Source organism: Oncorhynchus mykiss, chromosome 13 (genome assembly GCF_013265735.2).
Source record: "Oncorhynchus mykiss isolate Arlee chromosome 13, USDA_OmykA_1.1, whole genome shotgun sequence".
NCBI classification, from domain to species: domain Eukaryota; kingdom Metazoa; phylum Chordata; class Actinopteri; order Salmoniformes; family Salmonidae; genus Oncorhynchus; species Oncorhynchus mykiss.
In genome coordinates, this window is record NC_048577.1 from 21,577,595 (window position 1) to 21,593,491 (window position 15,897).

The 15,897-nt window shown below is 47.4% G+C and overlaps 1 protein-coding gene across 4 annotated transcripts in view; it reads right to left on the reverse strand.

Moving 5' to 3' along the window:
• Nucleotides 1–15,897, reverse strand: part of LOC110485940 (SEC14-like protein 1) — a 57,584-nt gene that overhangs the window by 5,767 nt on the left and 35,920 nt on the right. For 2 of the 4 annotated variants that reach the window (XM_036940610.1, XM_036940611.1), the window contains exons 3-13: nt 15,266–15,415; nt 14,699–14,830; nt 5,380–5,508; nt 4,452–4,758; nt 4,153–4,262; nt 3,749–3,938; nt 1,752–1,840; nt 1,578–1,648; nt 617–788; nt 321–455; nt 6–140 (exon numbers count right to left, since the gene is read on the reverse strand). In XM_036940610.1, the coding sequence (XP_036796505.1) occupies nt 6–140; nt 321–455; nt 617–788; nt 1,578–1,648; nt 1,752–1,840; nt 3,749–3,938; nt 4,153–4,262; nt 4,452–4,758; nt 5,380–5,508; nt 14,699–14,830; nt 15,266–15,415 (1,620 nt within the window). Of the gene's footprint in view, nt 1–5; nt 141–320; nt 456–616; nt 789–1,577; nt 1,649–1,751; nt 1,841–3,748; nt 3,984–4,152; nt 4,263–4,451; nt 4,759–5,379; nt 5,509–14,698; nt 14,831–15,265; nt 15,416–15,897 lie in introns of all 4 variants that reach the window. The other 2 variants (XM_036940608.1, XM_036940609.1) reach the window with 1 other exon arrangement.

The following is a 15,897-nucleotide window of genomic DNA, read 5'->3' on the forward strand; positions in this document are numbered from 1 at the left end:
CTCACCTCGTGGGGCGCTCCCTTGAAGACGCTGGCACTCTGGTAGATAGTCTCTGTCCACAGGCTGATGTCCTCGTTCTCCAGCTCCTCTGCAGTACGGTACAGAGACTTGGGAACCAGGCCTCCCTCTGGGACTTCACACTGCACACAGAATTAGGCCATACGAGAAAGTACATGTCATTCTGCTCCACACGGATAATATCGTGTATATGCGCCGCACAGCCGCGAAAAAGAAAGGGATTACAAACGTGATCATGGCAACCACACGACAATGTGACTATGTTGGGTGATGACACCACACACACACACACTCACACTCACCATACACTCTCCTCCCAGGAAGTCAGGGATGACCTCCTTGTCTATGTAGTCCAGCAGGCCGCCGGGGCCCTGGTAGTCATTTCCAGCGTAGATCAGGAACTTCTTACGGGTGTTCTCGTCGATGAACGGGCTCACCTAAACACAGGACAGAGACGGTGGGACGAGTCAACACCCTACTGCTCCCACCTAAACACATCATGCCTAATGGCATCTCATCTAGTGCCCCGTAAGCACCGTATAGGGAATAGGGTGCCGTTTAGAGGAGTCTCCAGCCATAGCATTTCATCGTGTCTCACCAGGGTCCAGAGCACAGGGAAGACTCTAGGAGCCCTCAGTATGAGCAGACGTCCCAGGGTCTCTGGGTAGTTGGCCTCCACCACCTCAATGATTCTCAGAAGGGCCTTAACCCCCGGTCGCCACAGGTGGCGCATGTTTAGCCCTTCGAGGTCCACCAGACACGTCCAACAACTAGAGGAGAGAGAGAGAGAGAGAGAGAGAGAGAGAGGTTGGAGAACATTTGAAGTACTATGCACAGATTTTAAAGTACTCTTACACGTTACATTTCCAAATTCGACCTCGACGTCAAAAAACAGAGACAGATTCCTCCCCCTCTCTCAATCCGGGACTCGGTCTTACGCGAGGGAAGCTCCTTGGCTTTCCACCCTAGCACACTCGAGAAACAGTCCTGCATGGCTTCGCTCCATAGTCACGTCCATCTGATAAGCCTGACAGCTGCCAGATAACACCCCTATTCTCACATTCTCGCTCTCTTTTTCCCCGTCCCTCTCTTTTCCATTCCTCCTCTCACTCGCCCAATTTCCCCGTCTCTCTCACCCACACCTTTCAAAAAAGCTCTGACGAAGGCAGATTTGTAAGCTTTTTAAATATCAGCGATACTACCAAGAGCAGGTTGCGGTTTCCTTTTTCCTTCATCTCGCTCTCACCCACACCTTTCAGAGGAACCCTCCACATTCTTTCCATCTTGCCTAGAGAACTTTAAAGAGCATGCCCCACACTCCGCAGCCCCTGCGTTAATAACCCCACTGCACCAAGGCAAATTCCCATGATTCACATTAGCTTAGCAACAGCTTCAGAGGCCCCATAGGACTCATTACTTGTTGAGTCCCCCTTCTCCCACAGAACTTGTGTCCTGTAGATCTGAGAGGCCTGGATGGATGTATGCAATATGGCTTAAACTCCACTTGACCTATCAGAGGGAGTGGTGGAGCTGCTACCAAATAGCAACGGGGTGTGTACCTGATTGGTCGGCCGAAGACTTTGGTGTTCTCCTCACAGCGCCTGAGGCCCTCCTCGTTTATAGATAGAACCTGAAGGGTTAAAAAACACAATGTAGGTATGCTTACACACACACACAGAAACACACACTTTAGTTACCACATCTGAGATTAACAGCAGAAGAGGCCCACTCACGTGTCTGAGTAGAGACTCCTCCCCCAGGGCTCGGACCAGCCCCTTGGTGTCCATCTGTCCCAGGCGCAGGATATAGAGAGGACGACCCTCTGAGGGTCACACAGACATAAGTATATTTGTATCGTCTAGGGATACACATTTCGGTCAAATTTTGCTTCCGACTAACCAACCCTGATTAACCAGTCAACAAACGGTAAAAAACTATTCTAAACAGTAAAATATCATGCATGTAACCCATCTAACCCTAACCCATATAAGGAATAGATATGTTTCATTACGAGAAACACACAACAATAGCAAGCTTATTGAACATGCAACTCCTGTAATGAAGCAGCTAATATAACAATTCACAAAACACAATTCGTGGGAAAACACAGCTCTAAAACAGTGCACCCAATGACAATGGCTCCATATATGACAGAGATTAAAATCTCTGCTAGAAACGTAGAGGGGGAATCTAATAACAACAACTAGGATGAGTTGCTAATATGACCAGGATTGTGCCTGTGAAATAAAGTTAATATGAAAACCAATAGAACAGGTGAAAGGTATGGGAAAGTCTTCATAAAAATCATGCTGGTTAAATAGTATGGGAAAGTCTTTATAAAAATCATGCTGGTTAAATAGTATGGGGAAGTCTTTATAAAAATCATGCTGGTTAAATAGTATGGGGAAGTCTTTATAAAAAATAATGCTGGTTAAATAGTATGGGGAAGTCTTTATAAAAATCATGCTGGTTAAATAGTATTGGGAAGTCTTTATAAAAATAATGCTGGTTAAATAGTATGGGGAAGTCTTTATAAAAATCATGCTGGTTAAATAGTATGGGGAAGTCTTTATAAAAAATAATGCTGGTTAAATAGTATGGGGAAGTCTTTATAAAAATCATGCTGGTTAAATAGTATTGGGAAGTCTTTATAAAAATAATGCTGGTTAAATAGTATGGGGAAGTCTTTATAAAAATCATGCTGGTTAAATAGTATGGGGAAGTCTTTATAAAAATCATGCTGGTTAAATAGTACGGGGAAGTCTTTATAAAAATCATGCTGGTTAAATAGTACGGGGAAGTCTTTATAAAATTTCATGCTGGAATTTTGGCTATGCTACTTTGAAGCAAGGTAAAACATGCCTCATTATTTCAAGTGAAGTAAAACTTTCAAGTATCAAACAATTATACTGCCTCAAGCTCACATTGTAAAGTGGTGGGTGACCTGCTGACAGCCTGCCTAATGTTGACTTTAGCAGATGCACTTCAACGGCGAATGGGAGGCGCGCTTTAATTACGAGTTGAGAAATAAAAACAGTAGCTCTTTTTTCCCCAATCGTGGTCATCAAAACAGTTAATTCAAAGTGCAATCGTGTGTTGTTATTTGGTTGTGCAATGACTGGATTTCAAAAAGCACGTTAGACTCCAGTACCAGCTTTTTGAGGAGTTGCTCTCGCGCTGCCTAACAGGTGATAGGTGATTCCACTCCTCAAACTCGGCTCTTATACAGTTCATTGTGTGATGAGGGCAATGCCTTGGGACTGCCGCGAAGACGTGCAATAAACCAGAGCATGCAAATACCCAGGGAAAATATGCAGTAACAACGTTTTTAAAACTGGGACTGGTGAACTGCAATGCAGTCAATTCTAAGTTGTATTCCTTCATTGGACGAATATGGTGTATGACAGGAAGTTGTGGCGTAGACAGGGACTTATTTTTCTATTACAGTGAAATAAAAAAGTGACATTTTGGGAAGTTACTTCTGTTCACAACTTACAAAGAAACAGGACACACACACACACAACAGTTTTATTAAACCATGCGTAAATAATATGAGTACAGGGGGGTTTGTGCCGTGTGTCTAATTCTGAGCGACAACTGTATTTTGTGATCATCATCAGACTACCCCTCTATACATCAAGACTCCATGACAATTATTAGCGACTAATTGTGTGCGTGTATGCGGGCGCCTGCCTGAGCATCTCTTTCTCTCAGTCTCCATACTCCATACCTTTATCATGGTGGTGCCACCCTCCAGTGTAGTAGTCACTGAGGACCTGTGGCGAGGTCCACGTCTCTAACAGATAGTCCACCTGGTGCTGTTTCCTCCATGTTAAGGACTGACACAGGATCTCCCTGGCCTTCTCCATGTTAAAGTCCCTGGCCCGCAGGAAACGAAGGATGTGCTCGTCCTTAGGGATCTGGAAAGGTGGCGAGGAGGGAGAGGCGGGAGTGAGGGTAAGGGTCTCCAAGGGGGGGGGGGGGTTCAGAGGGGGCAGGGTAAGAACGTGCGTGTGTGAGCATGTCACACATGCCTCTATGTTTCTGTCTCAAGTAGCAGAGTATGATTTCAAAAGATAGAATATGCTTTAGTATGTGTGTATTGAAAACTGTAAGGGTGTGTGTGTGTCTCACCTTGCCCTTGTGGCTCTCCTGCAGCCACTGTCGTAGTCTGATCAGACAGCTCTCCTGCAGAGGAGTCAGGTCTCCCAAGTAGCGCTTGATGTAGTCTGCATCCAACTTGTCTACAACACACACACACACACACACACACACACACACACACACACACACACACACAATTTGGGGAATTCTCAATTCAGTCTCATTCATAATCAAATCACACAGCTAAACGCCACTTAAAAATCGTGTTTCCCATTTTCCTAACATATTGAAACTTTTGAACAGTTTCTCAATTATCCATCAGTACTAACCATCGGGCGTGCCCGTCTGATTCTCCATCTGGTCGTCAGGTTGGTTCGTGGCATCGTTGCTGGTGGCTTCACTTTGGGTGGCATCGGCAAGCTCACGGTCATTGGCATCCGTGGACACAGGGATTGAGACGGCGGGCGTGACAGGCAGCTCCAGCTGGAGGAGCTTCGGAGTGGCACAGACAGGTTTGGTGGTGACGGTGGAGGAGGAAGAGGAGGAGGGAGCATCCAGGGAGGGAGTCCAGCGGGGCACGTGGCTTATCCCCTCTTCCTCCAGCTGGTTTAGGTAGAACTCTATGATCTCCTTACCCTGAAGATGAGAGAGGGAGGGAGAGAGACATGGAGAGGGGGGAGGTGAGAGTACGGGGGGAGGAGAGAAAGAGCGACAGAGTGAGGAAAAGGAGAGAGTTAGAGTTACTAATATGGAAGGAGGCTAAACAGGGACTAGGAGCTTATCTTTGTTTACACTGGCTCGGCAAATTGGCTTACATTACATAATAAGTGCCACTTTGCACTAGACCTCACCACTCACGGCCCAATGGCATGTCTGCTGTATTAACACTGGATTCCATGGTTGGGCCAGTTCCTTTTCATTTAACTCAATGCAGGAGATGAATTAAATTCACAATACAATTAGGTCATAAAAAAAATAAAAAAAAGAACTGTCAATTCATTTATTGAGTTGAAATGGAGCCTAGTTGGATTCATCATTTTTTGCATGAGGAGAATGTTTGATGAATTCTGGTCTGGTGAATTCTCTAAATATGATACATCTGGGTTGTATTCAGTAGGGTGCAAAGTACCAACGATAAACGAAAGCCAACATTTCTTATTGGACAAGGTTCAGGTCGTCCCGCTACCTTTCAGTCTGTTTACTTACTGTCAGTGTCTAATGAATATGACCCTGATCAAATCCGGCTGTCACACACACCTTCTTGATACTGCTGGCGTACTGCTTCATGGCTATCTTCTCCACCGTGCTCTCGAAGCCGAAGAACGACTTAATGTCCAGGCTGGCCGACTGCTCGAAACACGTCCAGTCCTCATTCTCAGGGTGGGCCTGCGCACACGAAAGAGAAGATACAAGTGTTACCGTGGCAACCACACACGGCAATTTGACTCTGTGCCGAGCGCTGACGCACACTACAAGCCACACATCCTCAGCTGTGTGTGGGAGTGCGTACCGATGACACTACCCACTGGCATTATACCAATACTGACAGGTTGTGCCGTTATATGCCAACATATATTGACAGTAGGGGGGGATTTTGTGACGGTATCAAGCACAGAAAACACATTCACACAGCCTGAGATTGTATCAAAATAGATTTTGTCAGATGTCAATGAGTGGAGTGTGTTAGATAGGACTGGGAGTGTCAGATGTCAGTGAGTGGAGTGTGTTAGATAGGACTGGGAGTGTCAGATGTCAGTGAGTGGAGCGTGTTAGATAGGACTGGGAGTGTCAGATGTCAGTGAGTGGAGTGTGTTAGATAGGACTGGGAGTGTCAGATGTCAGTGAGTGGAGTGTGTTATATAGGACTGGGAGTGTGTTAGATAGGACTGGGAGTGTCAGATGTCAGTGAGTGGAGTGTGTTAGATAGGACTGGGAGTGTCAGATGTCAGTGAGTGGAGTGTGTTAGATAGGACTGGGAGTGTCAGATGTCAGTGAGTGGAGTGTGTTCGATAGGACTGGGAGTGTCAGATGTCAGTGAGTGGAGTGTGTTAGATAGGACTGGGAGTGTCAGATGTCAGTGAGTGGAGCGTGTTAGATAGGACTGGGAGTGTCAGATGTCAGTGAGTGGAGTGTGTTAGATAGGACTGGGAGTGTCAGATGTCAGTGAGTGGAGTGTGTTATATAGGACTGGGAGTGTGTTAGATAGGACTGGGAGTGTCAGATGTCAGTGAGTGGAGTGTGTTAGATAGGACTGGGAGTGTCAGATGTCAGTGAGTGGAGTGTGTTAGATAGGACTGGGAGTGTCAGATGTCAGTGAGTGGAGTGTGTTAGATAGGACTGGGAGTGTCAGATGTCAGTGAGTGGAGTGTGTTAGATAGGACTGGGAGTGTCAGATGTCAGTGAGTGGAGTGTGTTCGATAGGACTGGGAGTGTCAGATGTCAGTGAGTGGAGTGTGTTCGATAGGACTGGGAGTGTCAGATGTCAGTGAGTGGAGTGTGTTAGCTAGGACTGGGAGTGTCAGATGTCAGTGAGTGGAGTGTGTTAGATAGGACTGGGAGTGTCAGATGTCAGTGAGTGGAGTGTGTTAGATAGGACTGGGAGTGTCAGATGTCAGCGAGTGGAGTGTGTTAGATAGGACTGGGAGTGTCAGATGTCAGTGAGTGGAGTGTGTTAGATAGGACTGGGAGTGTGTTAGATAGGACTGGGAGTGTCAGATGTCAGTGAGTGGAGTGTGTTAGATAGGACTGGGAGTGTCAGATGTCAGTGAGTGGAGCGTGTTAGATAGGACTGACAGTGTCAGATGTCAGTGAGTGGAGTGTGTTAGATAGGACTGGGAGTGTCAGATGTCAGCGAGTGGAGTGTGTTAGATAGGACTGGGAGTGTGTTAGATAGGACTGGGAGTGTCAGATGTCAGTGAGTGGAGTGTGTTAGATAGGACTGGGAGTGTCAGATGTCAGTGAGTGGAGCGTGTTAGATAGGACTGACAGTGTCAGATGTCAGTGAGTGGAGTGTGTTAGATAGGACTGGGAGTGTCAGATGTCAGTGAGTGGAGTGTGTTAGATAGGACTGGGAGTGTCAGATGTCAGTGAGTGGAGTGTGTTAGATAGGACTGGGAGTGTCAGATGTCAGTGAGTGGAGTGTGTTAGATAGGACTGGGAGTGTGTTAGATAGGACTGACAGTGTCAGATGTCAGTGAGTGGAGTGTGTTAGATAGGACTGACAGTGTCAGATGTCAGGGAGTGGAGTGTGTTAGATAGGACTGGCAGTGTCAGATGTCAGTGAGTGGAGTGTGTTAGATAGGACTGGGAGTGTCAGATGTCAGTGAGTGGAGTGTGTTAGATAGGACTGGGAGTGTCAGATGTCAGTGAGTGGAGTGTGTTAGATAGGACTGGGAGTGTCAGATGTCAGTGAGTGGAGTGTGTTAGATAGGACTGGGAGTGTCAGATGTCAGTGAGTGGAGTGTGTTAGATAGGACTGGGAGTGTCAGATGTCAGTGAGTGGAGTGTGTTAGATAGGACTGGGAGTGTCAGATGTCAGTGAGTGGAGTGTGTTAGATAGGACTGGGAGTGTCAGATGTCAGTGAGTGGAGTGTGTTAGATAGGACTGGGAGTGTCAGATGTCAGTGAGTGGAGTGTGTTAGATAGGACTGGGAGTGTGTTAGATAGGACTGACAGTGTCAGATGTCAGTGAGTGGAGTGTGTTAGATAGGACTGACAGTGTCAGATGTCAGGGAGTGGAGTGTGTTAGATAGGACTGGGAGTGTCAGATGTCAGTGAGTGGAGTGTGTTAGATAGGACTGACAGTGTCAGATGTCAGTGAGTGGAGTGTGTTAGATAGGACTGACAGTGTCAGATGTCAGGGAGTGGAGTGTGTTAGATAGGACTGGCAGTGTCAGATGTCAGGGAGTGGAGTGTGTTAGATAGGACTGGGAGTGTCAGATGTCAGTGAGTGGAGTGTGTTAGATAGGACTGGGAGTGTCAGATGTCAGTGAGTGGAGTGTGTTAGATAGGACTGGGAGTGTCAGATGTCAGTGAGTGGAGTGTGTTAGATAGGACTGGGAGTGTCAGATGTCAGTGAGTGGAGTGTGTTATATAGGACTGGGAGTGTGTTAGATAGGACTGGGAGTGTCAGATGTCAGTGAGTGGAGTGTGTTAGATAGGACTGGGAGTGTCAGATGTCAGTGAGTGGAGCGTGTTAGATAGGACTGGGAGTGTCAGATGTCAGTGAGTGGAGTGTGTTAGATAGGACTGGGAGTGTCAGATGTCAGTGAGTGGAGTGTGTTAGATAGGACTGGGAGTGTCAGATGTCAGTGAGTGGAGTGTGTTAGATAGGACTGGGAGTGTCAGATGTCAGCGAGTGGAGTGTGTTAGATAGGACTGGGAGTGTCAGATGTCAGTGAGTGGAGTGTGTTAGATAGGACTGGGAGTGTCAGATGTCAGTGAGTGGAGTGTGTTAGATAGGACTGGGAGTGTCAGATGTCAGTGAGTGGAGTGTGTTCGATAGGACTGGGAGTGTCAGATGTCAGTGAGTGGAGTGTGTTAGATAGGACTGGGAGTGTCAGATGTCAGTGAGTGGAGCGTGTTAGATAGGACTGGGAGTGTCAGATGTCAGTGAGTGGAGTGTGTTAGATAGGACTGGGAGTGTCAGATGTCAGTGAGTGGAGTGTGTTATATAGGACTGGGAGTGTGTTAGATAGGACTGGGAGTGTCAGATGTCAGTGAGTGGAGTGTGTTAGATAGGACTGGGAGTGTCAGATGTCAGTGAGTGGAGTGTGTTAGATAGGACTGGGAGTGTCAGATGTCAGTGAGTGGAGTGTGTTCGATAGGACTGGGAGTGTCAGATGTCAGTGAGTGGAGTGTGTTCGATAGGACTGGGAGTGTCAGATGTCAGTGAGTGGAGTGTGTTAGATAGGACTGGGAGTGTCAGATGTCAGTGAGTGGAGTGTGTTAGATAGGACTGGGAGTGTCAGATGTCAGTGAGTGGAGTGTGTTAGATAGGACTGGGAGTGTCAGATGTCAGTGAGTGGAGTGTGTTAGATAGGACTGGGAGTGTCAGATGTCAGTGAGTGGAGTGTGTTCGATAGGACTGGGAGTGTCAGATGTCAGTGAGTGGAGTGTGTTCGATAGGACTGGGAGTGTCAGATGTCAGTGAGTGGAGTGTGTTAGCTAGGACTGGGAGTGTCAGATGTCAGTGAGTGGAGTGTGTTAGATAGGACTGGGAGTGTCAGATGTCAGTGAGTGGAGTGTGTTAGATAGGACTGGGAGTGTCAGATGTCAGCGAGTGGAGTGTGTTAGATAGGACTGGGAGTGTCAGATGTCAGTGAGTGGAGTGTGTTAGATAGGACTGGGAGTGTGTTAGATAGGACTGGGAGTGTCAGATGTCAGTGAGTGGAGTGTGTTAGATAGGACTGGGAGTGTCAGATGTCAGCGAGTGGAGTGTGTTAGATAGGACTGGGAGTGTCAGATGTCAGTGAGTGGAGTGTGTTAGATAGGACTGGGAGTGTCAGATGTCAGCGAGTGGAGTGTGTTAGATAGGACTGGGAGTGTGTTAGATAGGACTGGGAGTGTCAGATGTCAGTGAGTGGAGTGTGTTAGATAGGACTGGGACTGTCAGATGTCAGTGAGTGGAGCGTGTTAGATAGGACTGACAGTGTCAGATGTCAGTGAGTGGAGTGTGTTAGATAGGACTGGGAGTGTCAGATGTCAGTGAGTGGAGTGTGTTAGATAGGACTGGGAGTGTCAGATGTCAGTGAGTGGAGTGTGTTAGATAGGACTGGGAGTGTCAGATGTCAGTGAGTGGAGTGTGTTAGATAGGACTGGGAGTGTGTTAGATAGGACTGACAGTGTCAGATGTCAGTGAGTGGAGTGTGTTAGATAGGACTGACAGTGTCAGATGTCAGGGAGTGGAGTGTGTTAGATAGGACTGGCAGTGTCAGATGTCAGTGAGTGGAGTGTGTTAGATAGGACTGGGAGTGTCAGATGTCAGTGAGTGGAGTGTGTTAGATAGGACTGGGAGTGTCAGATGTCAGTGAGTGGAGTGTGTTAGATAGGACTGGGAGTGTCAGATGTCAGTGAGTGGAGTGTGTTAGATAGGACTGGGAGTGTCAGATGTCAGTGAGTGGAGTGTGTTAGATAGGACTGGGAGTGTCAGATGTCAGTGAGTGGAGTGTGTTAGATAGGACTGGGAGTGTCAGATGTCAGTGAGTGGAGTGTGTTAGATAGGACTGGGAGTGTCAGATGTCAGTGAGTGGAGCATGTTAGATAGGACTGGGAGTGTCAGATGTCAGTGAGTGGAGTGTGTTAGATAGGACTGGGAGTGTCAGATGTCAGTGAGTGGAGTGTGTTATATAGGACTGGGAGTGTGTTAGATAGGACTGGGAGTGTCAGATGTCAGTGAGTGGAGTGTGTTAGATAGGACTGGGAGTGTCAGATGTCAGTGAGTGGAATGTGTTAGATAGGACTGGGAGTGTCAGATGTCAGTGAGTGGAGTGTGTTCGATAGGACTGGGAGTGTCAGATGTCAGTGAGTGGAGTGTGTTAGATAGGACTGGGAGTGTCAGATGTCAGTGAGTGGAGTGTGTTAGATAGGACTGGGAGTGTCAGATGTCAGTGAGTGGAGTGTGTTAGATAGGACTGGGAGTGTCAGATGTCAGTGAGTGGAGTGTGTTAGATAGGACTGGGAGTGTCAGATGTCAGTGAGTGGAGTGTGTTATATAGGACTGGGAGTGTGTTAGATAGGACTGGGAGTGTCAGATGTCAGTGAGTGGAGTGTGTTAGATAGGACTGGGAGTGTCAGATGTCAGTGAGTGGAGTGTGTTAGATAGGACTGGGAGTGTCAGATGTCAGTGAGTGGAGTGTGTTCGATAGGACTGGGAGTGTCAGATGTCAGTAAGTGGAGTGTGTTAGATAGGACTGGGAGTGTCAGATGTCAGTGAGTGGAGTGTGTTAGATAGGACTGGGAGTGTCAGATGTCAGTGAGTGGAGTGTGTTCGATAGGACTGGGAGTGTCAGATGTCAGTGAGTGGAGTGTGTTCGATAGGACTGGGAGTGTCAGATGTCAGTGAGTGGAGTGTGTTCGATAGGACTGGGAGTGTCAGATGTCAGTGAGTGGAGTGTGTTAGCTAGGACTGGGAGTGTCAGATGTCAGTGAGTGGAGTGTGTTAGATAGGACTGGGAGTGTCAGATGTCAGTGAGTGGAGTGTGTTAGATAGGACTGACAGTGTCAGATGTCAGTGAGTGGAGTGTGTTAGATAGGACTGGGAGTGTCAGATGTCAGTGAGTGGAGTGTGTTAGATAGGACTGACAGTGTCAGATGTCAGTGAGTGGAGTGTGTTAGATAGGACTGGGAGTGTCAGATGTCAGTGAGTGGAGTGTGTTAGATAGGACTGGGAGTGTCAGATGTCAGTGAGTGGAGTGTGTTAGATAGGACTGGGAGTGTCAGATGTCAGTGAGTGGAGCGTGTTAGATAGGACTGACAGTGTCAGATGTCAGTGAGTGGAGTGTGTTAGATAGGACTGGGAGTGTCAGATGTCAGTGAGTGGAGTGTGTTAGATAGGACTGGGAGTGTCAGATGTCAGTGAGTGGAGTGTGTTAGATAGGACTGGGAGTGTCAGATGTCAGTGAGTGGAGTGTGTTAGATAGGACTGGGAGTGTGTTAGATAGGACTGACAGTGTCAGATGTCAGTGAGTGGAGTGTGTTAGATAGGACTGACAGTGTCAGATGTCAGGGAGTGGAGTGTGTTAGATAGGACTGGCAGTGTCAGATGTCAGGGAGTGGAGTGTGTTAGATAGGACTGGGAGTGTCAGATGTCAGTGAGTGGAGTGTGTTAGATAGGACTGGGAGTGTCAGATGTCAGTGAGTGGAGTGTGTTAGATAGGACTGGGAGTGTCAGATGTCAGTGAGTGGAGTGTGTTAGATAGGACTGGGAGTGTCAGATGTCAGTGAGTGGAGTGTGTTAGATAGGACTGGGAGTGTGTTAGATAGGACTGGGAGTGTGTTAGATAGGACTGGGAGTGTCAGATGTCAGTGAGTGGAGTGTGTTCGATAGGACTGGGAGTGTCAGATGTCAGTGAGTGGAGTGTGTTAGATAGGACTGGCAGTGTCAGATGTAAGTGAGTGGAGTGTGTTGGATAGGACTGGGAGTGTGTTAGATAGGACTGGGAGTGTCAGATGTCAGTGAGTGGAGTGTGTTAGATAGGACTGGGAGTGTCAGATGTCAGTGAGTGGAGTGTGTTAGATAGGACTGGGAGTGTCAGATGTCAGTGAGTGGAGTGTGTTAGATAGGACTGGGAGTGTCAGATGTCAGTGAGTGGAGTGTGTTAGATAGGACTGGGAGTGTCAGATGTCAGTGAGTGGAGTGTGTTAGATAGGACTGGGAGTGTCAGATGTCAGTGAGTGGAGTGTGTTAGATAGGACTGGGAGTGTCAGATGTCAGTGAGTGGAGTGTGTTAGATAGGACTGGAAGTGTGTTAGATAGGACTGGGAGTGTGTTAGATAGGACTGGGAGTGTCAGATGTCAGTGAGTGGAGCGTGTTAGATAGGACTGGGAGTGTCAGAAGTCAGTGAGTGGAGCGTGTTAGATAGGACTGGGAGTGTCAGATGTCAGTGAGTGGAGTGTGTTAGATAGGACTGGAAGTGTCAGATGTCAGTGAGTGGAGCGTGTTAGATAGGACTGACAGTGTCAGATGTCAGTGAGTTCAGTGAGTGGAGTGTGTTAGATAGGACTGGGAGTGTGTTAGATAGGACTGACAGTGTCAGATGTCAGTGAGTGGAGTGTGTTAGATAGGACTGGGAGTGTCAGATGTCAGTGAGTGGAGTGTGTTAGATAGGACTGGCAGTGTCAGATGTCAGTGAGTGGAGTGTGTTAGATAGGACTGGGAGTGTGTTAGATAGGACTGGGAGTGTCAGATGTCAGTAAGTGGAGTGTGTTAGATAGGACTGGGAGTGTCAGATGTCAGTGAGTGGAGTGTGTTAGATAGGACTGGGAGTGTCAGATGTCAGTGAGTGGAGTGTGTTAGATAGGACTGGGAGTGTCAGATGTCAGTGAGTGGAGTGTGTTAGATAGGACTGGGAGTGTCAGATGTCAGTGAGTGGAGTGTGTTAGATAGGACTGGCAGTGTCAGATGTCAGTGAGTGGAGTGTGTTAGATAGGACTGGGAGTGTGTTAGATAGGACTGGCAGTGTCAGATGTCAGTGAGTGGAGTGTGTTAGATAGGACTGGGAGTGTCAGATGTCAGTGAGTGGAGTGTGTTAGATAGGACTGGGAGTGTCAGATGTCAGGGAGTGGAGTGTGTTAGATAGGACTGGGAGTGTCAGATGTCAGTGAGTGGAGTGTGTTAGATAGGACTGGGAGTGTGTTAGATAGGACTGGCAGTGTCAGATGTCAGTGAGTGGAGTGTGTTAGATAGGACTGACAGTGTCAGATGTCAGGGAGTGGAGTGTGTTAGATAGGACTGGGAGTGTCAGATGTCAGTGAGTGGAGTGTGTTAGATAGGACTGGGAGTGTCAGATGTCAGTGAGTGGAGTGTGTTAGATAGGACTGGGAGTGTCAGATGTCAGGGAGTGGAGTGTGTTAGATAGGACTGGGAGTGTCAGATGTCAGTGAGTGGAGTGTGTTAGATAGGACTGGCAGTGTCAGATGTCAGGGAGTGGAGTGTGTTAGATAGGACTGGCAGTGTCAGATGTCAGTGAGTGGAGTGTGTTAGATAGGACTGACAGTGTCAGATGTCAGGGAGCTTAGTGTGTTAGATAGGACTGGGAGTGTCAGCCTTGTTAGCCTTGTTAGCACCCGCAGGCTAACTGTAACTGTTCTTCACAAAGCTGCATAGTGGACCTAAAATAGGCCCGCTAGCCTCGTTAGACGCTAATGCAATGTGCTTGACCTCATTAACTCAGAGCGCATTCACTCACCACGGGAGCCTGGTGAGAGTAGCACTGAGGTCAGAGGAGGGAGTGGAGCAACACACCGCAGTAGGCCTGGGAGGTGTGAAAGAACTGACTCCAGAACAGTGTGTGAGTGTGTTGAGGCGGAGTGCTGCCGGTAACAATGGGAGGTCTGAATTATTCAGTGGGAAGGAAGCAGCATATGAGAGGCTGGTTGGAACACAGCTTTCTCTGTCTATTTGGAGAGAAGCATTGTGAGTGCATTGGAGGGAAGGGGTTCAGACATAAGTGTGCTGTCAACAACTTGCTTTTACAGGGCTGTGTGTAAGTGTCGTGTGAGATAAGGCGATAGAAAACTTGACGTGTGTGTACTGTAGCTACATATCAGGAGCTGGTTAGAACGCCGCTTGATCCGTCCATTTGAAGAGAAATTGTGAATGCATAGGTGTGCTGTCGACAGCTGGCTTCAAAGTGGTTTAACAGGGCTTTGTGTGTGTGTGTGTGTGTGTGTGTGTGTAAGTGTGCGCGTGTGTGTGCACGCGTTTGACAAATTAAAGCCAAGGCTTGAATGCGTGTTAGCGAATGGACAGGTAGCTTATGTAACCATTCTAACCAAAGCTACAATTTAATGTGTGTGTGTATGGCAAGTGTGTGTGTATGCGCGCGTGTGTGTGTGTGTGTGTGTGTAACACACCGAGTAGCTGCAGAGTTCGTGGATGATGACTCTGTTGGAGAAGGTCTCGTTGTGGGACTCGATGTGGAGCGTCCTCTCTCTCTTGTTCAGAGTGTTCTCCTGGCTGAAGTACACATAGTCCACCCCCGCAATCTGCACACAAAAGGACACTGATGAAACCAGTTGCAGCAAAACTAAATGGTCAAAAAGGAAAAACGGATACACCGATTACAAAATGGCCGATGCCTGATTTGAGTGTTTAGGTCTTTTGATTTGGTTGTTTCCCCCGTCATGTCAGCTTCGCTTAGAATACAAGCTAAGGATGTTTCAAATGCTACTTCATTTAAACTGTCCCCTGAAAATCTCACTTAAAATGAATATTCTGTTAACTCGTATCCAAATAATGTTGCTGACCCGTCCTATACTCAAATAAATTGGAGAAAAACGCTCAAATACCAAACTTGTATCTCAAATAGGCCGTTTAAAAAATGCTTGCTATTTCCTCATAGAACATGTCATCTTCCTGAGGATACATTTGATTGGTTGACCGACCAGACTCGAGGGAAGTTAGCGACAGGTTAGCCGTACCCGCTTGAGGAGACGAGGGGCGTCCACGTCCAGTTTGCAGCGGCGCTGGACATTGTGTACGGATCCGTCCTCGCTCTCAGTTTCCTCCAAAACCTCGCTGTCCACAAACATGGGAATCAGGTGACACGTGGGGAATCGCCTCTCGTAGGCCTGCGAGAGAGACGGAAAGAGAAAGGGTTTTTAAGTGTGGGACTCGTGTGTTTTGGCAACGCAAACTCCTTTACCGTCCATGTTAATAAAGTTGATTGAATTGAGAGAGAGAGTGAGATGGTATCAGACAAGATATTCTAGCCATTGTATCTCCAACGGTGACATTTAATGAAATAGCCTTGTTCCCAAAATCAACATTGTCAGCTGTTCTCATATCTCAAAAGTGAGCAAGAGAAAGAAAGTGATAAAGGTGGACGAGAGGTTAGGACAGAGAGAGACAGAGAGAGACAAAACACCATTCATGTCTACTCAACGCTGCGACCCACACATCCCCTCACTAACGTCGACTCGTATCCAATTGTCCCAGCAGCTGGCACACGCGCCAGCAATACACAATGCATCGTTTCATTATCTTGGGATGCAAAATTATAGGCCAAGTAATAACAAGCCCAGTAATAAGAAAAGCCTAGTAAAAAGGCACC